The sequence below is a fragment of the Lycium ferocissimum genome, chromosome 10, assembly GCF_029784015.1.
Source record: "Lycium ferocissimum isolate CSIRO_LF1 chromosome 10, AGI_CSIRO_Lferr_CH_V1, whole genome shotgun sequence".
Classification (NCBI taxonomy): domain Eukaryota; kingdom Viridiplantae; phylum Streptophyta; class Magnoliopsida; order Solanales; family Solanaceae; genus Lycium; species Lycium ferocissimum.
This window is the reverse complement of record NC_081351.1, coordinates 17,253,151-17,273,254: the sequence shown is the minus strand read 5'-3', so window position 1 is coordinate 17,273,254 and position 20,104 is coordinate 17,253,151. Positions and strand designations below refer to the sequence as shown.

Sequence of the window (20,104 nt, the reverse complement as noted above, 5' to 3'; positions counted from 1 at the left end):
AGGTTTGTCATATACTCCCTTCGTTTCACTTTACTTGTTACTTATGTTAAAAATAGATTTTTCTTTTTTTACTTATCCATTTTAGTAAAATGAGAGAGATTTATTATTTTCTTTCAATATTGCGCTTATCATGAAGTGATTAAATAAAATAGTAATAGTGAACCTTAAATTTCCAAAGCTTAATATAAGGACAATTTAGTAAAATAATCCCTTTTTAAGGAGAGTGTAAAGTCAACAAGGACCAAGTAAAAAAGAACTGACAGGACCTTTGGTATATTAACACTTCAGACAAGGCTAAAAAAATTAATTCATCTGCCTGAATGTAACTGTTTGTAGTTATTGCCTAAATCATTAAATTTTTAGATAAGCTAATCACCCAATTCAACAACCAATAATCCTTAATTAGTCAATTGGATAGTTAATGTCCACTCTGTCTTTTTTGTATTCTTATCCTTAATTAGTCAATTAGATAGTTAATGTCCACTCTTTCTTTTTTGTATTCTTCCTTCCCTCCCATTTTCCATTTTTCCAATAAATAAGCAGATGGACCTTCAGAGCATTTTAATATTAATTTATATTATAATAAAATGTATTAGTTTATGTCTAATTGTGCAGCCATTATCATTCACGATAGAGGACATTAAAAGGCTGAAGGTGGTCTTAACCTCACCTTTATTTTCTTTGTAACCTCCTACTCATTAATCACCCATATTCATCCTCTTTAGTCTTGTAACTCATGTAACCTCTAAATCATAATTCTCCATTATCTACCTACTTTACTACCCATTCATATTCTATTCAATTCAAGGATGATTTTCCTAGCTATAAATAGTTAGTCATCCTTACTTTGTGTGTAGAAAATATATTGGAGAGTTCTTGAAAAAGTGAGAAAAATAAAAGAGAGTTTTTCTAGTTGAAGGAAGGTGTTTTTTTTTTTTTTTTTTTTTTTTTTTTTTTTTGTGGAGCTTTGGACTCAACACCTTCTCCAGTTTGTTGAGTTATACGACGTGACGGGTCTGTCGTATCCCTGGGAGGAAAAGTCGAGAAGATCATCGCTAAACCGGGTGAAAGACTTCTGCAAGCGTATTGAATCTCCTTCTTAAAGAGCCGATATTCGCGCCTCAGGCTGAAGATAATTTGTATTCTTCATATATTTTTCAATTGCAATTGTATTTTTCATTGTATTATTACCAACATAAGCCCCCCTATCTTTAATTATTATTATTTTAATTAACATTAGCACATACCAATTTATTCAAACCAGCCTCCCTCCGCAATATTATTATTTCTTTTGTTTTTTGAAGAAGAAAGGCTGTGTTTGGAGAAGATACTGGAATTTACACATTTTGCACATGATTTTATTTTTGGCAGGTACTAGAGTTATGAAGGTTTTAGCACATTCGGATTCAGGAGCAACACCATTCGAATGCAATTTTAACGATGATTGCAAAGGATTGTGTTCTTTTTTTAATGCTGGAATTCCAGTTTGCCTTCCAACAAAGACTTGCTACTGCGTTCAACTTCCATGCTGCTAATTAAATTACAACATTTGCATAAATTTTGACATTATCGTATTTGGGAAATACTAGGTGTTTACAAGATTGTGTGCTTCAGCCGATTATAAAATATTTTTGTTGTCTTAAATTTTGCTATATATGAAATGCTAGTGCAGAAAGAAATGAGAAAATGAATAAAATGGTACTTAATGTATGAATTTTGATTCTGTTTGGTCCTAAATGTGTAAATATGATGGATAACGTCCTTAGTGTGTATTTCAAAAAGTGGTCAGTTTGGTCTTAAGCCATATAAATAAAAATAATCGCTACTTTTGCTGTCAAAATAAGCGAAAATAATTACAAATAGCTATTAATTAATTGATAACACCATTGTGTTTCCAGAATTGCTTAAGCTATTCTGTTCATCTCATTAACATATTTTCTGCCAGCTCCAACATATACTCTTATGCATATCTCATGATTTGGCTTATCAACACACATTGTGTTTACTTCTTTAGTACATTTGTTTCGTATTGATATAAGATCCTTTTTTTTTTTTCTCAAAAAATATACAAGCGATCATCCTCTCGTAGAACTGCCAAATCCTCCACTTGAGAGCCATCCTTCATGACAATAGTGGTTCCTCTTTTCCCAAACTTACTTTCTGCATCCACCAAATTATATAGTTAGACACAATTCTGAATATTCTCATATTCTCATAGTTTCTTTCCTTTAATGTTCTTGTTGATTTGATAAAAATATTAAGTAGGCGTTTGAACATGAACGGAGTGATATTTGAAAATACTATAGTATTTGAAGTTGAAGTTGTGTTTGTACATGCATTTCAAATGAAAATAATTAAAGTGTTGTGAGTGGGAGTTTCTTCTCACAAATTTGAAACGTTCATCTTAAAGAACTAAAACCAAAAAATCATTCTAATGTGTAACCAGACAAAAAAAAAAAAAAAAAAAAAGATTTTGAGAAAAAAGGAAAAAAATTATGTTCAAACGAACCAATAATAATTTTACAATCTTTCAAGATTTCATCATCACCTGCTATACTTAGGAGATTTTCAACTGAATCAGGTAGATGGATTAGTTTTCCTCCATTTCCTCCTTTATTAGGTTTATGATCCGGATGATATCCGTGAATTATCACCCTTGTAGCAGGCTTTTTTGACAGGGCAGGACTAGTTGTGGATATCACTGCACGCGAAATGAGATATTAGAATCAGTGCAAAATCAAGATTTTCACTAAAAGGAATTTAAAATTAAAAAAAAGTAAATGCACGAAGAAATTAAAGAGATTCATTGGATTCAGATGAATCCCTTAAGTGTCCCTAGGTCCGCCTCTAAATAGAATTCATCAAGTTAATAAAATCACTGCTAATATCGGCATAGGAACTTCTGAAGAAAATTTCCATTATGTTCCTTAAGTCATACAAAGTTAAGGGCACATCAGTTTCCTTAATAAGTCAAGAAAAAGGTAAAGGGAAATATGGCAGCAATCAATGGTCCAATTATACACTATACTCAATGAGCTACATTTGCCACACTTTCCTATTGGGCAGATTTTTCATGTCAAAGTAATAAGGTACTTCCTCCGTTTCAATTTAGAGATTTTGTTTGACTAGATACGGGGTTCAAGAATGATAAAAGTACCGCTATAAAATGTAAAATATAGCGTACCATTATCTTGTTGGACTTGACCGGCATGGTCTTGTGTTCCGGCCTCATTCCCTGTGGCTTCCTGTTAAGAGAATGAGACAACATAAAAAGTTATTCTAAGTGAAAATATCGGAGGCTTTCATATGTCGGACTCTGCATCTGCATTGGTTGCAGTTATAAACTTAGCTCGTTCTGCAAGTTAACTATGCCATTAAAGAATAAAAATCTTGGTAACTTTTTGGCGGAATACATCGATAGCTCCTTAAACATAATCAGTAAATTTTATTTAGACATTGGAACTATGATCTTGTTTTAATTGAGCACCTTACCACATGAAAATGTATTTCTTGGACACTTTCAACTAAAGTTTTGAAAAGTTTCTACGCGGGTTTTCAGATGCTCATTATGTAGATAAGCTAACCACTTAAAATATGTCACCTCCTTTAATTATAAGCAATTAGCCTCAATAAATCTTAAAACCTCAGGCTTGTTCAAATTGATGCTGATGTGTATAACTAAAGGAGGTGATACATCTTATAAGACTACGTAATGAGAGATTGTAAACATGCGCAAAAGTTTTTTCAAAATTTGAGACGGGAGTGTCTAATATGAACACTTTATCATACGTTCAGGAGTTCAACTAGAACATGCCATAGTTTTAATGTCTAAATGAAGTTTAGAGGCGTTTTAATGTCTAAATGAAGTTTAGAGGCGAATTCAAGACACTTTCACTAACATAGCAACATATCCTCAAATTAGGTACTCTATGAATCTAAGTTGATCATATATAGGTTTTGCAAGTTGATGACAGAAAATAAATTACCTCGCTAAGTAAGTCATCGAGAAATTCTGATACTAGGGGCATCTCTGCTAGCTCCTCATTTTTCAACCCCTTGAGTTGCTGATATATAACACAATATATTGCTATTAAGATCAACAACAAATAAGTGTGACACATAAGTATAATTAAACAGTTAATTAACCAGGGTGATACAAGGGAAAATGGAACAAAATGCACCTGAATAAAATTAGTGAGAATTATTTTTCCGTCTTGAAGGGGTTGTAACAGTTGCTTGAAATGATGATGACTAATGCGAACAACTTGAGAAAGCCTTTTAGTTCTCACTGTGAAAGGTTGAGGGATATTGAATATCACACCTATTTCTCCAAACATTTGTTGAGATCCCAACTTCGATAGAAACTGTCAACAACAAGAGTAATTGAAAGTTTTTATCGGAATGATTATTAGACATAGTCAATTAATTAATTATCTAAGCCCTCTCAATTATTCTAAGAGTTCTGTTTTGATATCTTTTGCTCAGAGGCGGAGCTATGTAGAGCAAGGGGTTCAATTGAATGTCCTTCGTCGAAATATTACTGTGTTAATAGATTACAAAGTATTTTTTTGGTCGTATATGCACGGTTGAATTCTCTTGCCATGGTGAAGATTATAGTGTTGCGATAAAAGGGTTCAAAAATTATTTTAGGTCACACGTTCAAATCCCACGTGTGACATTCTAACTTTTTTTTTTTCCGAATCCCCTTGCATAAATTGATGTAATCCTATCTAGCTGTCTTAACTATCTTTGCTCGAACTCTTACAAAATGTCTAGGGTGCGTGTCGGATCCTTAAAAGATGCTGCTCTTCTTGGAGGATCCGACACGGATACTGCAACACTTTTAGAGAGTCCGAGCAACTTAGGTCCTAAATGTTGGTATAACTTATAAGATGGTTTTAATTTCACTCTTTCTTAATTAGTTTTTTATGCAAAATATTTTATATCTTTATAATGTTAATAAATCTTCAAAGAGAGAAGTGAGATAGGTACATACCTGTTCCGTTCCGTTCTTGTATGTTACTACATCCTGCAGAAGTTAAGTACCCCAAGTTAGTAACTGAGTCAGGGTAAAGTCAAACCTCTCTATAACAGCATTTGTTTAGATAATTTTTTATTGCTATAGTAAAATATTATTATATAAAATATAAAATAACATAACATGAAAGATCAATTCCACATAAAACATGATTATTATAGTGACATGTTATAAATTATGGTGTTTAAATAGAGATAGAGACAAGAATTTGTGAACGACAAGGATAATGGGAGAATTCTTTTTGTTTTGTATTCATCATAATGATCTCCTTAAATACAAGTAAGGTCCTCCTTACCCTAATCTAATGAACTACACATCATATATTACCATAATTACAATTTCACCATAAATAGACCAAAACTATTACAATTAGACTAGAATAGGATTCGACCGACGTGACCGGACAAATTGGTCCAGCCACATCCGGTCTCAATAGGTGGTTATCATCAAGAGGCACTACAAGAAAGTATAGAAATGACAATAAAAAATTTAATATTTGGCAACAACTTAGTTTTATTGTTGGCAAATGAACCAACTTAGTTTTATTGTTAGCAAATGAACTTTTTTGTTGCCAAAGAATTTAATTTTGTTGCCATAAAATTGATTATTGTTGCAAAAGTACTTTTGGCAACAAAAAAAGAAAAGTTGTTGCACGTTGTTGCAATAACAGCCGTTGAGAAAAGTCTAGGCAACAAAAAAAAAAAAAAAAAAAATTGTTGCCAAAAGTACTTTTTGCAACAATAATTAATCTATGACAACAAAAATAATTTTGTTGCCAAATATTCTTTTTCTTGTAGTGAGGTGTGACGCTGTATATACCAAGAGAAAATTAAAAGTTGACTTGTTGAGTGAAATGGCACGTACCACAGCCCCAGATACGAGAATGTAGAAATCTGTTGGTATCTCAGTTTGAATGACGATATCCACTTTTGGTGGAAAATATTCTGCTTTTATTTCTGATACCTGTAGTATTAAAAGAGAAATCAAAGTACATAGCTTAATTAGTTCTGTGGAAGTAGTTGAAGTTTAAAATACGAACAATTTGATTGCTAACTTGTTTCCAGGTAACTACAAATAACTAGTATGAATTAATTGACAACACCATATTCGTGCCCAATAATTAAGTTTCTGCCATGATCAAGCAAATGTTTATTAGATTATGCAGGTATATATGAAAACAATTCAATTTACATATGCCTATTGAAGAAATAAACACTGGTGGTTTGTAGTTTTGCTTTATTTTTCTCAAAAGCTTATTGTAGTTTGATAACTACTACTCCATCTCCCCCAATTTATGTGATAATTCGTATTTCGAGAGTCAACCTTTTTAATTTTGATTGTGAATTCAGATATAAAATCTTTAAGTTTTTTGAAATAAATTTACATATTTGAAAATTACATAAATAGAACTATGAATCACAATAATTAATAATTTAAAATATTTAAAAGACATATGAAAAAACTGGGCCTAAATATAAACTTGTTTGACTCTAAATGTCCAAATACCGCCACATAAATTAGGACAGAGGAAATACTACAAACAAGCCCTCTTCTCTTTGTTAATACTTCCATTGTCCCATTTTATGTGACAGATTTTTCGTTTTAATCTGTCAAAAAAAGAATGACATTTTTCTATATTCAGGAACAATTTAATACCTCAAATGATTTATAAATATAAATGTCTAAAACATGTTTTAGACAACAAATGTCACAAGTCTTTTTTTTTTTTTTTTTCCTTTTTTAAACTCTGTATCCAATCAAACACCGTCACATAAACTGAAATGAGCACGAGGGATGAAAACATTACCAACTGGACAATAAAATCGTCGGAGACTCCTTTGAAAAGGTTGGTATTTTCTAAGGTTGTACGAAAGAGCTGCTGTGAAATGCTAGATCTTATAGCCTTTGGTAAGTTTTCTAAAACTTGTTCTTGTTGTAGTTCTGCTGTCTTGAATTTCAGTGTCAAATGTGCCAGCATTTGCTCTTTTAGTCCTTCCGGAAGTCTATTCTTCTGTGCATATCTCAGGATCTCATTGATGGCATCCCTCTGCATGAATTCACAACTAATTAATCATCAAATCATGTCATTGAATCCATAATGTTTTATTTTATGTGTCTTAGTTTAACTGGCACAAAGTTTAAAAATATCATGAAAAAACCTTTTGAATTTCATGATCTTAAATTAAAGATATGTATGTATAGCATACTAAAAATACTATTTAAATCTTATAGTCTTTGTTAAATTGTGTGACTGTCTCATGATCTAAAAACTCAAAACATGTGTTAGAGCAGGCAGAGGGACAAAATTCAAGTCTCATCGCCACTCATGATCATTTTTGTAGCGTGTCTGACCCATAAAAAAGAAGCAAACAGTACGTGAGGGACCACATTATATTGAAAGACATAATCGTGTTGAAAAAAATATGTGCCCGCTAACATCTTAAGCTTATAGATGAAATGGCTACACAATTCAATGGTTATCATGTTACTTCATTAATTCCATGATGGATACTCCTTCTGACTTCTGCCCCATTTTAACTATTGTTTAAGCTCTTTTCACGTCTAGTAAGAAAAAAAAATAAAAACAAGAATAGTTAACTAAGTTGTCCGTATTTATTACTCTCTCCATCCCAATTTATATGAGGGTTGGCCTATTTTGGGAGTCAAACAGTTTTTTTCTTTGATGCAAGTTTTTTATCACAACTTGCTTCATACTTCTTTTAAATATTTTGAATTATCAGTTATTGTGACTTATAGTATTATTTCTTTACGTGGTTTCCCAATTTGTAAATTTTATTTCAAAAAAATTTAAAGATTCCATGTCTGAGTTTATGATCAAAATTAAAGAGTTTGACTCTCCAAATCCGAATAACACAAATAATCCGAACAATGGCACATAAATTGAAACAAATATTGTACGTACCATGGCGAAGGTTCGGACAGCGGTGTGGACAATAAGGTTAGTCATGTTGCCAATTAAGTAAGCAGTAAGTCCAATGTTGAAAAGCATGTAAAATATGGTGAATATCTTCTCTTCAATATTCACAGCATGAAGATCTCCATAGCCTACTGTTGTGACAGTAACAATTGACCAGTACATGGAATAAGTGTATCCTAACCAGATACTTCTTGTTTTGAAATCAGGTATATTTGCTCCTAGCCAAGTAGATTCTGAATTATGATAACGTGTTGCTAGCCAATAATAGAAACATCCAGCTGAATGCACTGCAAATAACACAACCTGTAGCCATATATATGAAGATCAATACCACTTAAAGAATTAACATACATAGTCATATGCCTGTATCATATGAATTTGAGTTATATACATAATCCGTGTAAAGATTTTGCACATTCACAATTATCGAAATACGAAATACTATTTATGAGTTTAAGTTTTATACACAATCAGAGTAAATATTTTTTCTTAAAATGTGGAGTTTGTAATCTTGAAAATAAGACGGTTACTTGTTGTAACTAGTAAAAGTGACATGATGTGGTTTAAAAATTTATTATACAGATAGTATAACTTAAATTCAGATTTTCAGTTATATACACTAAAAATATTAATATATTTTATAGCATCACTATATTTCTCAAAGCAAGTTAGTTAACATTCTATTAAGTTACCAATTTTTACCATACCAGTTGGTATATAATTACCTTATAATTAATCTAGTTGAGTAAATAATTTTTATATTGTCAATACATAAAACTTAAACTCTATTATATATATGATCAGGTAAAACTAATCAATGTAATGTATAGAGCTTAGAGGACAAGTATTTACACAAATAAGTTTACAGTATCTTGTCCAGAAGTAGCTGAATCGAGTGTCCTTCTCCAACCTGGAAGGAAGGGGAAGGGATTAGTTGATCAATATAATGTCTAACTTAAAAGTTAAGTGATGTTAAGTGATGATATTTATGGAACATATAATTGAATGGTGGAGTTCAACTTTGATTCGGAGCATTTGTTGAAATATGTGATCATATAATCTGAAAGCTTCAGTTGTTAGAAAAAGAATATTTTTATGTACTTAATTATAATCTCAACAATAAATAGATACCTTGAGAAGAATTTACTAACACGACGCAATCGCCAGAGTCTTAGCAAGTTGAGGAAGCCAAAGACTTGTGCTCGGCTCGTTTTCCCAGTGATGATCCGGTATATGGTTTGAAATGGTAGAGTTGAAGCTACATCCATTGGAAACCATAGATGTGTGACATACCTTTTTCAAACAGAAGAAAAATATTGTTATTGTAGTCTTCATTGGAAAAAAAAAAAAGGGAGAAAAAAAACAATTAAAAAAGAACCTAAAAGAAAGGTTGCAACGTATATGGCGGAAGGCCCATTATCCATTGAGTTTCAAACCGCGCATCAATAATAACTTACGAAAATTTCTCGATTACAAAAATAAGAGATAGCGCAGCTAAATAATGGAAGATAGAGTATTAGTTAAGCTGGTTATTAAGCACAGTAGTTGAGCAGTTAGTTATAGTCATGTGCTAGTCACATGACTGCTAGAGAGTTGACAACTGGAGTCGGTTAACAACTATATAAATATACATTGTCATGTAATTTTGCATTCAGTTGAAGAAATAAAACGATGAAGCTTCTTCTCTCAATCAAAATGTTAGATTAGGTTAAATTGTTCTTCATTTCTCTTTAATTCTCTGTTATATATCAGTTAATTCCGCAATTACATAGAAAATTATCATGGTATCAGAGCTTCTGGTTAAGATCGGGAAGCTGTAGATTCGAAAAAATCAAAATCGCACAATCAATTTTTGAAATTGCCATTGTTGAAATCGCAAGCTCACGATAATGGTGGAAATACAGAACACAACACAGACAACACAAGCAGATAACAATGATCCATTGCATTTACAAAACTCAGATATACCAGGTATTGCTTTAATTCCAATGAAACTCACAGGTCCAGAGAATTATGGATTGTGGAGTAGATCTATGCGATTAGCATTGTTAGTCAAAAATAAATTAGGTTTTGTGGATGACACTTGTCTTAGAAGTACATACAAAGGAGGTAAAGAATCTCAGTGGGATAGGTGTGATGCAGTTGTGTTGTCATGGATAAGTGCAACAATAGCTCCAGAACTTATGACTAGTATTGCTTATGCATCTAATTCTAAGAGAATTTGGAATGATTTTAAGGAGAGGTTTGATAAATCAAATTTGAATAGAATTTTCCATTTGTCGAAAGAGATAGGTTCTCTTACACAAGGAACATATGCAGTTATCACTTATCACTAGAATTGTGGGATGAACTGGATGTGATGATTCCACCTGGATGTGACTGCGAAGAGTCTAAACCATTCATAGAATACATGAGAAACTTGAGAATGTTGCAATTTCTGGTAGGATTGAATGAGAGTTATGGACAATTAAGGAGCGCTATTTTCCTTAGATCACCTGCACCTAATGTGAATGAATGTTGGCCAAGAGATGTTGAAGCTGCATAGATTATTTGTATTGTACCTATTATCATCAATCAAGGAGAAAATATAGAATGGGCGTGAGGTAATAATTCCTTATTGATTCGAATTAATCCATACACTCCCATTTTTAATAAGATTCCGGCTAGAAGTATAGAAGTACTGCAGAGTGCTTCTCCATGGGTATTTAGTAGCCATGTATGTAGAGGGATAATGGGCGATTTGACAACAAAAGCAATAAAAAATCCAATATAGAAGATTATTTCTAAAACCACAGGATATGACTGATTAACTAATGTTTTAAAATTTAATGTTGGTTCATTAGAACCATATAAAGCAACATCGAAAACTCCCATTAAGAGAAAAACAGAACCTCCCGCCGTGTCAAAATAAATTTTGTAGTTGAGTACAGACGTTTCTTTCCTCCCCACTTGGCTAGAAATAGATAAAAAGGAATTAATTCTAACTCCCACATAATGAAAAAAAAGTAAAAGGTCTCAAGATGAAAATGATCCAATTTGACCATTGTTCATTGGTAACATGAGAAAATGGAATAATCGAGAATCTCGAGTAACTGGCCAAGCTGCTAAAGTCACTAAAATAGTGATAAATCCTGCTAATAAAATGGGTCCCTCAATTTTCATACAAGAAGAAAGTCAGAGGAAATTAAGAGTAACAGATACAGGAATGGAACCACTAACAATGTTAGCTGGAAGGAATCAAGGCTTTTATAAGTATCAGCCAACACAAGGAAGTTATGAAGGCTTTCAAAAGTATCAATCAGCACAAGGAAACTATCAAGGGTTAGTGTGTGAACATTGTGGTTTTAAGGGACATTCTCAGGGTGATTGCTACAGGTTAGTAGGCTATCCACCAGATTTTCAAAGCAAGAGATCAACAGATATTCAGCATAAGAAGAAGCCTCTAACTGGAAATTCAAAGGGCTTTGTGCAGAATCAAAATGAAAGAGGTTATAATGCCAATAGACCAGCACAATATGGAAGATCTAAGCCACCAGTCAAACTACATGCTAACAACTCAACTTGGGAGATAGGAAGTAGCTCAGGAAAACAGTTTTATAGAGGAGGACACTTCTCAGAAGATCAGTATAACCAGATGGTGTGGAAATGGTGAATAAAGACTTATCAAAGGAGTGTAAATTCAACATGGCAGGTATATATGACTACTTCATTGCACAGTAGTAGACAAGATTTAGAATGGATCATTGACTCTGGTGCATCACATCACATAACACATTGTAAGGAGCCTTTGAGTGATGTTAGTTCAGTGAATGATGAAAAGTATAACAAGATCCAGATTCCAACAGGTAACAGAATTCAGATAGCAAATACAAGAATTGCATAAATTTTAGGAAGATTTTCTCTGAAAAATGTCCTACATGTGCCAGATTTCAAGTTCAACTTACTTTCAATGTCAAAGTTGCCAAAGGAGCTTAAATGTACAATTATTTTCTATCCTGATTTATGTGTGTTGCAGGAACTCTTTACTGGGAAGTTGATTGGGATTGGTAAAGAGTCTTAAGGGCTTTATATCTTGAAGAAATAAATTACACCAAGAGCTGGAGCAGTACTAAAGAATAAGGAGAATCAACAAATTTGGCATATGAGACTAGGACACACCTCAATGGGAGTTATGTAGCACATTCCTAACTTGAAGAATAAAGTGGATCAGGACACTCAGCATGACTGTTTGATATGCCCTTTGGCAAAACAGTGCAGGTTACCCTTTCCAACTAGTAGTATCAAATCAACTAGAATATTTAGATGTATGGGGACCTCATAATTAAGCATCTCACACATGATAGAAAGTATTATTTTGTGACTGTAGTTGATGATTTTAGTAGACATACTTGGGTGAATTTCTTGCAGTCTAAAGTGAAGGTGGTAGTACTAGTACTGAAGAATTTTATCACAATGGTTTGTAATCAGTTTGAATCATCAATAAAAATTCTGAGATCTGACAGTGGTACTGAACTTTTGAATAACTTTGACATGATTCACCAAAGCAGCTGTCCATACACCCCACAACAAAATGGGGTGGTGGAAAGGAAGCATAGAAATATCCTAGAAATGGCTAGAGCACTTAAACTATAGTCTAATATTCCAACTAGATTTTGGGGAGAGTGCATTACGACTGCAGTTTAATTACTTGATAAATAGAGTTCTTAGTCCTGTTCTACATGGTAAATCACCATATGAATTGTTATATGGGAAGTGCCCTAAACTGGATCATTTGAGGGTGTTTGGTTGTGTAAGTTTTGCTAGTGTCTTTCCTAAAAGTGATAAACTTGTTGCTAGAGCCAAGGCTGCTGTATTAATTGGTTTTTCAAAAACTCAAAAGGGTTATAAATTGTATGGTCTGGAGAATAAAACTTTCTTTGTATGCAGAGATGTGACCTTTAAGGAACACTTATTCCTTTTTAAAGGCCATGTCCCAAATATCACAAACACACCTATTTTATCACCTCCTCCTTATCACATAACCATTCCTACTCAAACTTTTTCAAGCACTTCTTGTACAGACATTGCACCTGCACCAGTTACAACTGAACCACCTATTAATGTACTATTGGATATTGAGGTGGATGATTCAGTCTTACCTGATGATCAGCCACAACATGTCGTTCCTACACCAAATTTGACCCATGTTGTTCTTCCTGTTACAACTAGAAAGACTGGCAGTACCGTTACACCTCCCATATGGACCAAAGACTATATAATTCCTACAAAGTCCAGTTTATACTCCATTACAGACCATATTTCCTATGCTCATTTATCCAATAACTATCAAGCCTATGTGAGTTCATTCTTAGCCTTGCTTGAGCCCTAATCCTACAAAGAGGCAGCACAGGATCCTCAGTGGATAGAAGCAATGCAAAAGGAGATTCAAGGCTTGGAAGAAAATCATACATGGGAGGTGGTAGATTTACCTGCTGGAAAGAAACCAATTGGTTCAAAGTGGGTATACAAAATAAAATATAAGGCTTCAGGTGAAGTAGAAAGATTCAAAGCTAGGTTGGTAGCTAAGAGCTACAACCAGAAGGAAGGGTTGGACTGCCATGAAACATTTTCTCCAGTTGCCAAAATGCTAACTGTGAGGACTGTTATCAGTGTAGCAGATTCTTAAGGTTGAAACTTGTTTCAAATGGATGTTAACAATGCCTTTTTACAAGGTGATATCTTTGAAGATGTGTTTATGGAGTTGCCTCAGGGTTTTAACAGATAGGGGGAGTATAAAGTTTGCAAGTTGCTTAAATCACTTTATGAACTTAAACAAGCATTAAGACAGTGGAATATTAAGCTCACTTATGCTTTGCTTAATACTGGATACTGTCAGAACATGCATGATAGTTCCTTATTCACAAAGAAGCACAAGGATGCCTTGGTGCTTATCTTAGTCTATGTGGATGATCTATTAATTACTGGCAATAACATGTACCTGATTGATGAGGCTAAAGGGACTCTAAATCAGCACTTTATGATAAAGGATTTGGGTTATCTTAGATATTTTCCAGGTAATGAAGTATTAAAATCCAAAGAGGGTATTTTTTTTAATCAGAGAAAGTATGCTTTACAGTTGATATCTGAGGTTGGACTCAGTGGAGCCAAGTCTGTCAGCATACCTCTAGAAATCAATCTCAAGCTTACCACACCAGAGTATGATCAGCAGAACAAACAAGGGGAAGATATAGAAGATGCTAAGCTAGTTGGGGAGAAAGTAGATCTTTGAGTTAAAAGATGTCACAAGTTACCAGAAACTTGTGGGCAAGTTACTCTATTTTACTATCACCAGGCTTGATATATGCTTTGGGGTGCAGCTGCTGAGTCAATTCATGCTGCATCCTAAGGTGTCACATTGGGAGGCTGCTTTAAGGATAGTTAAATATGTAAAAAAGTCACCAGGAATGGGAATTATGCTTAAAAGAGGTAATGTTAGTCAGTTAACAGGTTATTGTGACTCTAATTCGGCTGCATGCCCAAACACTAGAAGGTCTGTTACTGGTTATGTTATCAAACTAGGAGAGTAACTCATATCTTGGAAGTCAAAGAAGCAACCAACTATCAGTAGAAGCTCAGCAGAAGCTGAGTAGAAGCATGACAGCAACTGTAGCAGAGTTGATTTGGATTACTGGTTTGTTACAGGACCTTGATGTTCATGTTGAGAGGCCCGTTAGCTTGTTTTGTGACAGCAAGGTAGCCATCCAAATTTCTAGTAATCCCATGTTCCATGAGACAACAAAGCATATAGAAATCAACTGCCATTTTATCATAGAAACAGCGAAGTCAGGCTTTGATCAAACCATAATATCTTAACACTACTTTGCAGTTGGCAGATGTCCTGACTAAATGACTTGGAGCAGGTCAGCATCATCAACTATTATCCAAGTTGGGAGTGTTAGATGTGTACCACTCTCCAGCTTGAGGGGAAGTAATGGAAGTTAGAGTATTAGTTAAGTTGGTTGTTAAGCACAGTAGTTGAGCAGTTAGTTACAGTCATGTGCTAGTCAAATGACTGCTAGAGAGTTGACAGATGGAGTCGGTTAACAGCTGTATAAATATACACTGTCATGTAATTTTGCATTCAGTTTAAGAAATAAAAATCCGAAGCTTCTTCCCTCTTCTTCTCTCAATCAAAATGTTAGATTAGGTTAAACTGTTCTTCATTTCTCTTTAATTCTCTGTTATAGAACAGTTAATTCCGCAATTACATAGAAAATTATCACTAAAACTTATAAAAATAAAATGCGAGCACTTGAAAACATATTGTCATGTTAAAAACTTTTCAGGTATTTTTTTTTAGAAAAACAAATCCACTAGGGGAAGTGTCTAGGGCTAGTTTTTTATTTATATAATGAAAGAGAAACTCAAAGGAAAAAGTACAAACAAGGAGGCTAGACCTTACCTTACTAATCCTATTGAGGCATAAAAACCCTTTACTAATTAACATGCGTGTAAAAAATAAGAGAAGATTTTCAAGTATTGGAACCAAATGAAGGTAGATATATAGAGAGGATACCTGAAAGCAATTTTCTTGTGCTCTTCAACAAGCAAGTAAGTAGATTTGTCCAAGTATGCAACGAAGAAAGTGAGAATAATGTCAATAGCAAAGAAGGCGTCGACCAATAAATCAACAGGCAACAGTGCTCCAGTCGATGCTTTGTTGAATGCAAGCTCAAAAGGAGATGCCCATGCTGAGTACACCACAAGTATCACCAGAAATGTTTGCCACAATCTACATTTTGCCATATATAGGTTAAAAAAAAGAAAAAAAAAAGTAAAGAAAAAATATCTAGTTCATGAATGTCACTGTATCATTAATATTCTCCCCGTCCAGTGTCGGACCCAGGATTTTAAGGCCGTGGGTGCTCACTTTTTCAATATAAATTCACATCTATTTGGACGTGAAAACACTAGTCACAAGTCATTGAAAACTATAGTTAATATTATTACTAAAAACAAAAAAGACTTCTAGTCACTAAGAATTGACGACTTTTCATATTTTCAATGATAAATAATAATATCATTGATGACCGTTACAAATACTTACGCTTTGAAGTTTTCTGGAAGCCAAAGTTTTTTGTCCTAATGAATTATATACAAGAAATAGAAAAAGTAAACAAATAAACTGAAAAAAATTATCAGCAAAAGTTCAACATTGAAAAGAAAGAAGAAATGAATTATATACCAGAAATAGAAAAAGTAATAACAAATAAACTAAAAAAATGATCAGCAAAAGGTCAACATCAAAAAGAAAGAAAAAAGATGAATACAGTGTTACAAAAGTGGCATTCAGCCTCAACTTAGATTTGAACCCTCGCTTCCGATATTCCAGAAATCTCGTGTCTTGTTTGAACCCCGTATTTAAACAATGATATTTTAGAGATAGAATCGTTTAGATCAATCTCAGTTCTGTACAGACAATTTACTTTCCTGCATTTTATTTTACGAAATTTCGTTGGTTCAAAAAAAAAAAAAAAAAAAAAAAATCTACTAACCATCTCTTTTGTCCCTGTTAATAGCTGATCAAAACTTCCTTAAGGCCTGTTTGGAAAGCCACCTAGGTAATTGAAATTGAGTGTAATTGGATGTAATTACGCGGTTTGCTACTGTCTGTTTGATCGAAGTAATTCTGCACGGTTAGGTGGGAATTAGGTGTAAGCGAGAGGTGTAATTACACTCTTCGATTATAGGGGGGGGGGGGGGGGGTGGGGTTGAGAATTGGGTGTAATTACGGGGTTACTTTTTAGTTTGTTTCTTTTGTTTAGTTTAATTTCTTTTTATTTTTACTTTTAAATTCTTTTTTATTTTTTAAAATGTATTTTTTATTTCTATTATTATAATTTCTTTTTATTTTTACTTTTTAATTATTTTTATTTTTTAAAATATATTTTTCTTTTTATATTATTTATTTTTCATTTCCTTTCTTCTCATTCCCAACCTTTACTTCTTGTGGTTCCATGTAATTGTTCGTTTTTATTTTATTTTATTCATTTAGCATATATTATTCTAATTTTTGAAACTACACCTCTTGATATTAGGAAAAAAGGAGTCATTAACAAACTTGGCATATAAAAAGTAACGTTATTAAAGTAGAATTTCGTTATGAATGAGGTTATAGACTTATATTTTCCCTTTCTTTTGAAATATTTACTTAAGTTACATTGGAACTTACTTAAGTAATCTTGGAATTTGACATAAAAGTATTGTGTTAAATTTTTCTTTTAGATTTTGAATTTAGGTTATATTTTCAATTTTAAGTTATTTGCTTCCACATTGCATGTTGTTTATTTTTCACTTACATTTGATGGATTTTTTATGTCAAACATTTGAATAATGTTGTGGCATTATATTTATAAATATTATTTTTTTGTCAAACACTCAATCCATGATGTTCTCACAAAAAAAAAAATCTTCTTTTATGTTTTATAATTAATTAAAATTAAATATTATGAATTTGAAAATATATATCAACTATTTTTGCAATATTAGTTACAAATACATGATTATTAATTAATATATTTTCAAGAAACAATGTGTTATTAAAAAAATAATTTAATATCATTTATAAAGGTAAATATTTTTTAAATATTAATTTTACATTTTTTATAATTAAATTTTATTTTAAAATTAAACTAACTGTGTAATTACACTTGTGCAATCAAGCAGTGCGCTTGTAATTATACTGTAATTACGTTATGACAAATAAACAGATCGTTGTAATTACACTACTGTATAATTACTAGGCTGTGTAATTACTACCCTAGTAATTACACCAATTCCAATTACCAGGTGGCTTTCCAAACAGGCCCTTAATCTTTTTAAGCTCCCTATATATAACTTAATTTATTCTGGAAGTAAATGTACCGACAGTCTTACAGTGGACCCTTCGATCAGTAAGGAGCGTGTTCCCCCTCCCCTTTACAAGGAAAAAAAAATAGAGTAAGAGTTTTAATTTTTTATATATATATATATATATATATATATATATATATATATATATATATATATATATATATATATAGTATAATTTCTTTCATATTCAGATTATTTAATATTACAAGTAATCTTTCAAAAAAAAAAAAGTGAAATTTACAATCTTGAAAAAATAGCAACATATAATGGTGACACTGCCGGTGTATACGAAAAGAAAAAGAAAAAACTTTTGAATTATGCTAACTAAATTTTTATTTTATGTGTTTTAGTTTGATTGTTTAGCGTGTCAAGAAAGTATAAAAGATATTGATGTTAGAATTAAAGAATTACTAAATATAGAAAACAATATTATTTTTAAAACATACCCCCCCCCCCCGCCAGTCTAGTTTTAATTGTCCACTATGCTAAAAGTATATTCAGATTGAAAAATCAAGATATAGTTTACAATTTTTATCTACTTTACCCTTAATTATTTCAATTCATTTCCCAATATAGAATAATTAGGAGTGATTAGTAAACTTACCATTTCATTGTATTAATTTTTAAGGAGCGTACCAAGTCAAACATGGATTAGTAAACATGAACGAAGGGAGTATTAAAAACAAAAGTAAGATTTCATAAATTGAAATATATGGACTAGAATAATTGTGATCTCTCTACTTCTGAAAATGGAAACTTGAACAAGAAGTAAGTTTTGTCTGCTGAACCAATAAAGTGTGAAAAGACTCCATGAGATCCGTTGAACATGGTTTTTAATCAACATAAAGTCAAAACACTGCTCAGCTAGCCTTCATTAAAGGCCCTTAGATTTAGGCTTATAACATGTCCCTAAATAGTCAGATTAGTTCTGATTTCTAACTACCACATGCAAAACTCAAATGGTGTCAACCCCCTTCTTACGCGGTGAAGCCAAGATTTTACATAAAACAATTAAAAAGTGTTACATCTGTGACTTGAATTTATAATCTAAAATTTATTTTTCACTCGATTAATAAGTATAATGTTTTAGAACAGGAGATTCAATTAAAGGCCCTTGCTACAACCCCCCTTTTTTCTTCTTCCACTATTTTTTTTTCCCCTTTCATGGCCTATTTGCGATTAGACTTAACTCTGATGATACGATGTAGCGCTTTAATGGACGAACAACCCAACCCTTGAAACATACTATAACCCTGGATGAAGAAGAGCCGACATTGAGGTGTCAAACCTTTTCTTTGATGCCAACTTGATCTCGGAAAGATCAGCCTATTATTCCTAGTGTAAATTTTATTCGTTGAGCAACGACCCTTTCACTCGGCACGGTTGGATCACTAAGGCCTACTCGTTGTCCAAATAACTATTCAGAGTTCGTAGACCTCCTTGTAAGGCTTGTAGGAAGATTTTGTTGTGCGGCTTGATTAATCACCTTTTGATGTTCAAATTGAATCGTTTCAAGGATCAAGCAGTTTGATCTTTGATAATAATTTTCTCAAACTTTTTTATAATATTTTGAATCATTAACTACGTCGAATTGTAGTAGTTTTCGTGTAGTTTTAAGTATGTAAATTTTATTTTACGAAATTTGAAAAATCTATACTCGGATTTATAATCAAAACTAAATGTTGAGCCTCCTACTTCTAACCCCCTCACATAAATTGGGATAGAGAGATTACGTACCTGTATCTACGATCATAAGGAGCAATAACAAATCTCTTAAGCCTAACAGAACTTTCACCCATCACAGTTCCAAAAGCTGGCAACAAACTGCTTGAAAGTGAAGCTAAGTTTCTTATTTCTCCACTCGAATGTCGTCGGAACAACAGCGGCATCGGAGACCTCGTCTCCGATAATGTCACCGGAGACCTCCTCGTCTCCGATACCGACATTTTTTAGCTGAGATGGAGAGAGGAAATTTTGAGAGGTGAGTTAGTTGGGGAGTTGAAGTAGACTTAGTTTTGTTTTTGTTCTTTTGTGATTGCAGTTTTGTATATATATGACATGTTGAGGTAAGGGAAAGTAGTGTTAAGCATCATCCTGTATTGTAATAGTAATATTTTAAATGTAGATAATTTAGTTTTTATATGCAGAGAAAGAGAGAGAAAAGGGTTGACTTTTATGTGTAAATAAACATTATCTTTGATCTATAATTGAAGTACTAAACTGGAAAAGTTGACAAG

General features: G+C 32.7%; 1 protein-coding gene across 1 annotated transcript; it reads right to left on the bottom strand.

Moving 5' to 3' along the window:
- Positions 1-1,355: 1,355 nt before the first annotated feature.
- Positions 1,356-19,902, bottom strand: LOC132032631 (potassium channel KAT3-like). Its single transcript, XM_059422281.1, has 13 exons — positions 19,605-19,902; positions 15,532-15,747; positions 9,108-9,269; positions 8,829-8,886; positions 7,962-8,279; positions 6,846-7,085; positions 5,903-6,001; positions 4,997-5,029; positions 4,182-4,364; positions 3,987-4,064; positions 3,185-3,245; positions 2,549-2,701; positions 1,356-2,160 (listed from the first exon to the last, which is right to left on the bottom strand). The coding sequence occupies exons 1-13, from the start codon at positions 19,811-19,813 to the stop codon at positions 2,057-2,059; spliced, it is 1,914 nt and encodes a 637-aa protein (XP_059278264.1). The 5' UTR covers positions 19,814-19,902; the 3' UTR covers positions 1,356-2,056.
- Between the last annotated feature and the right edge of the window lie 202 nt (positions 19,903-20,104).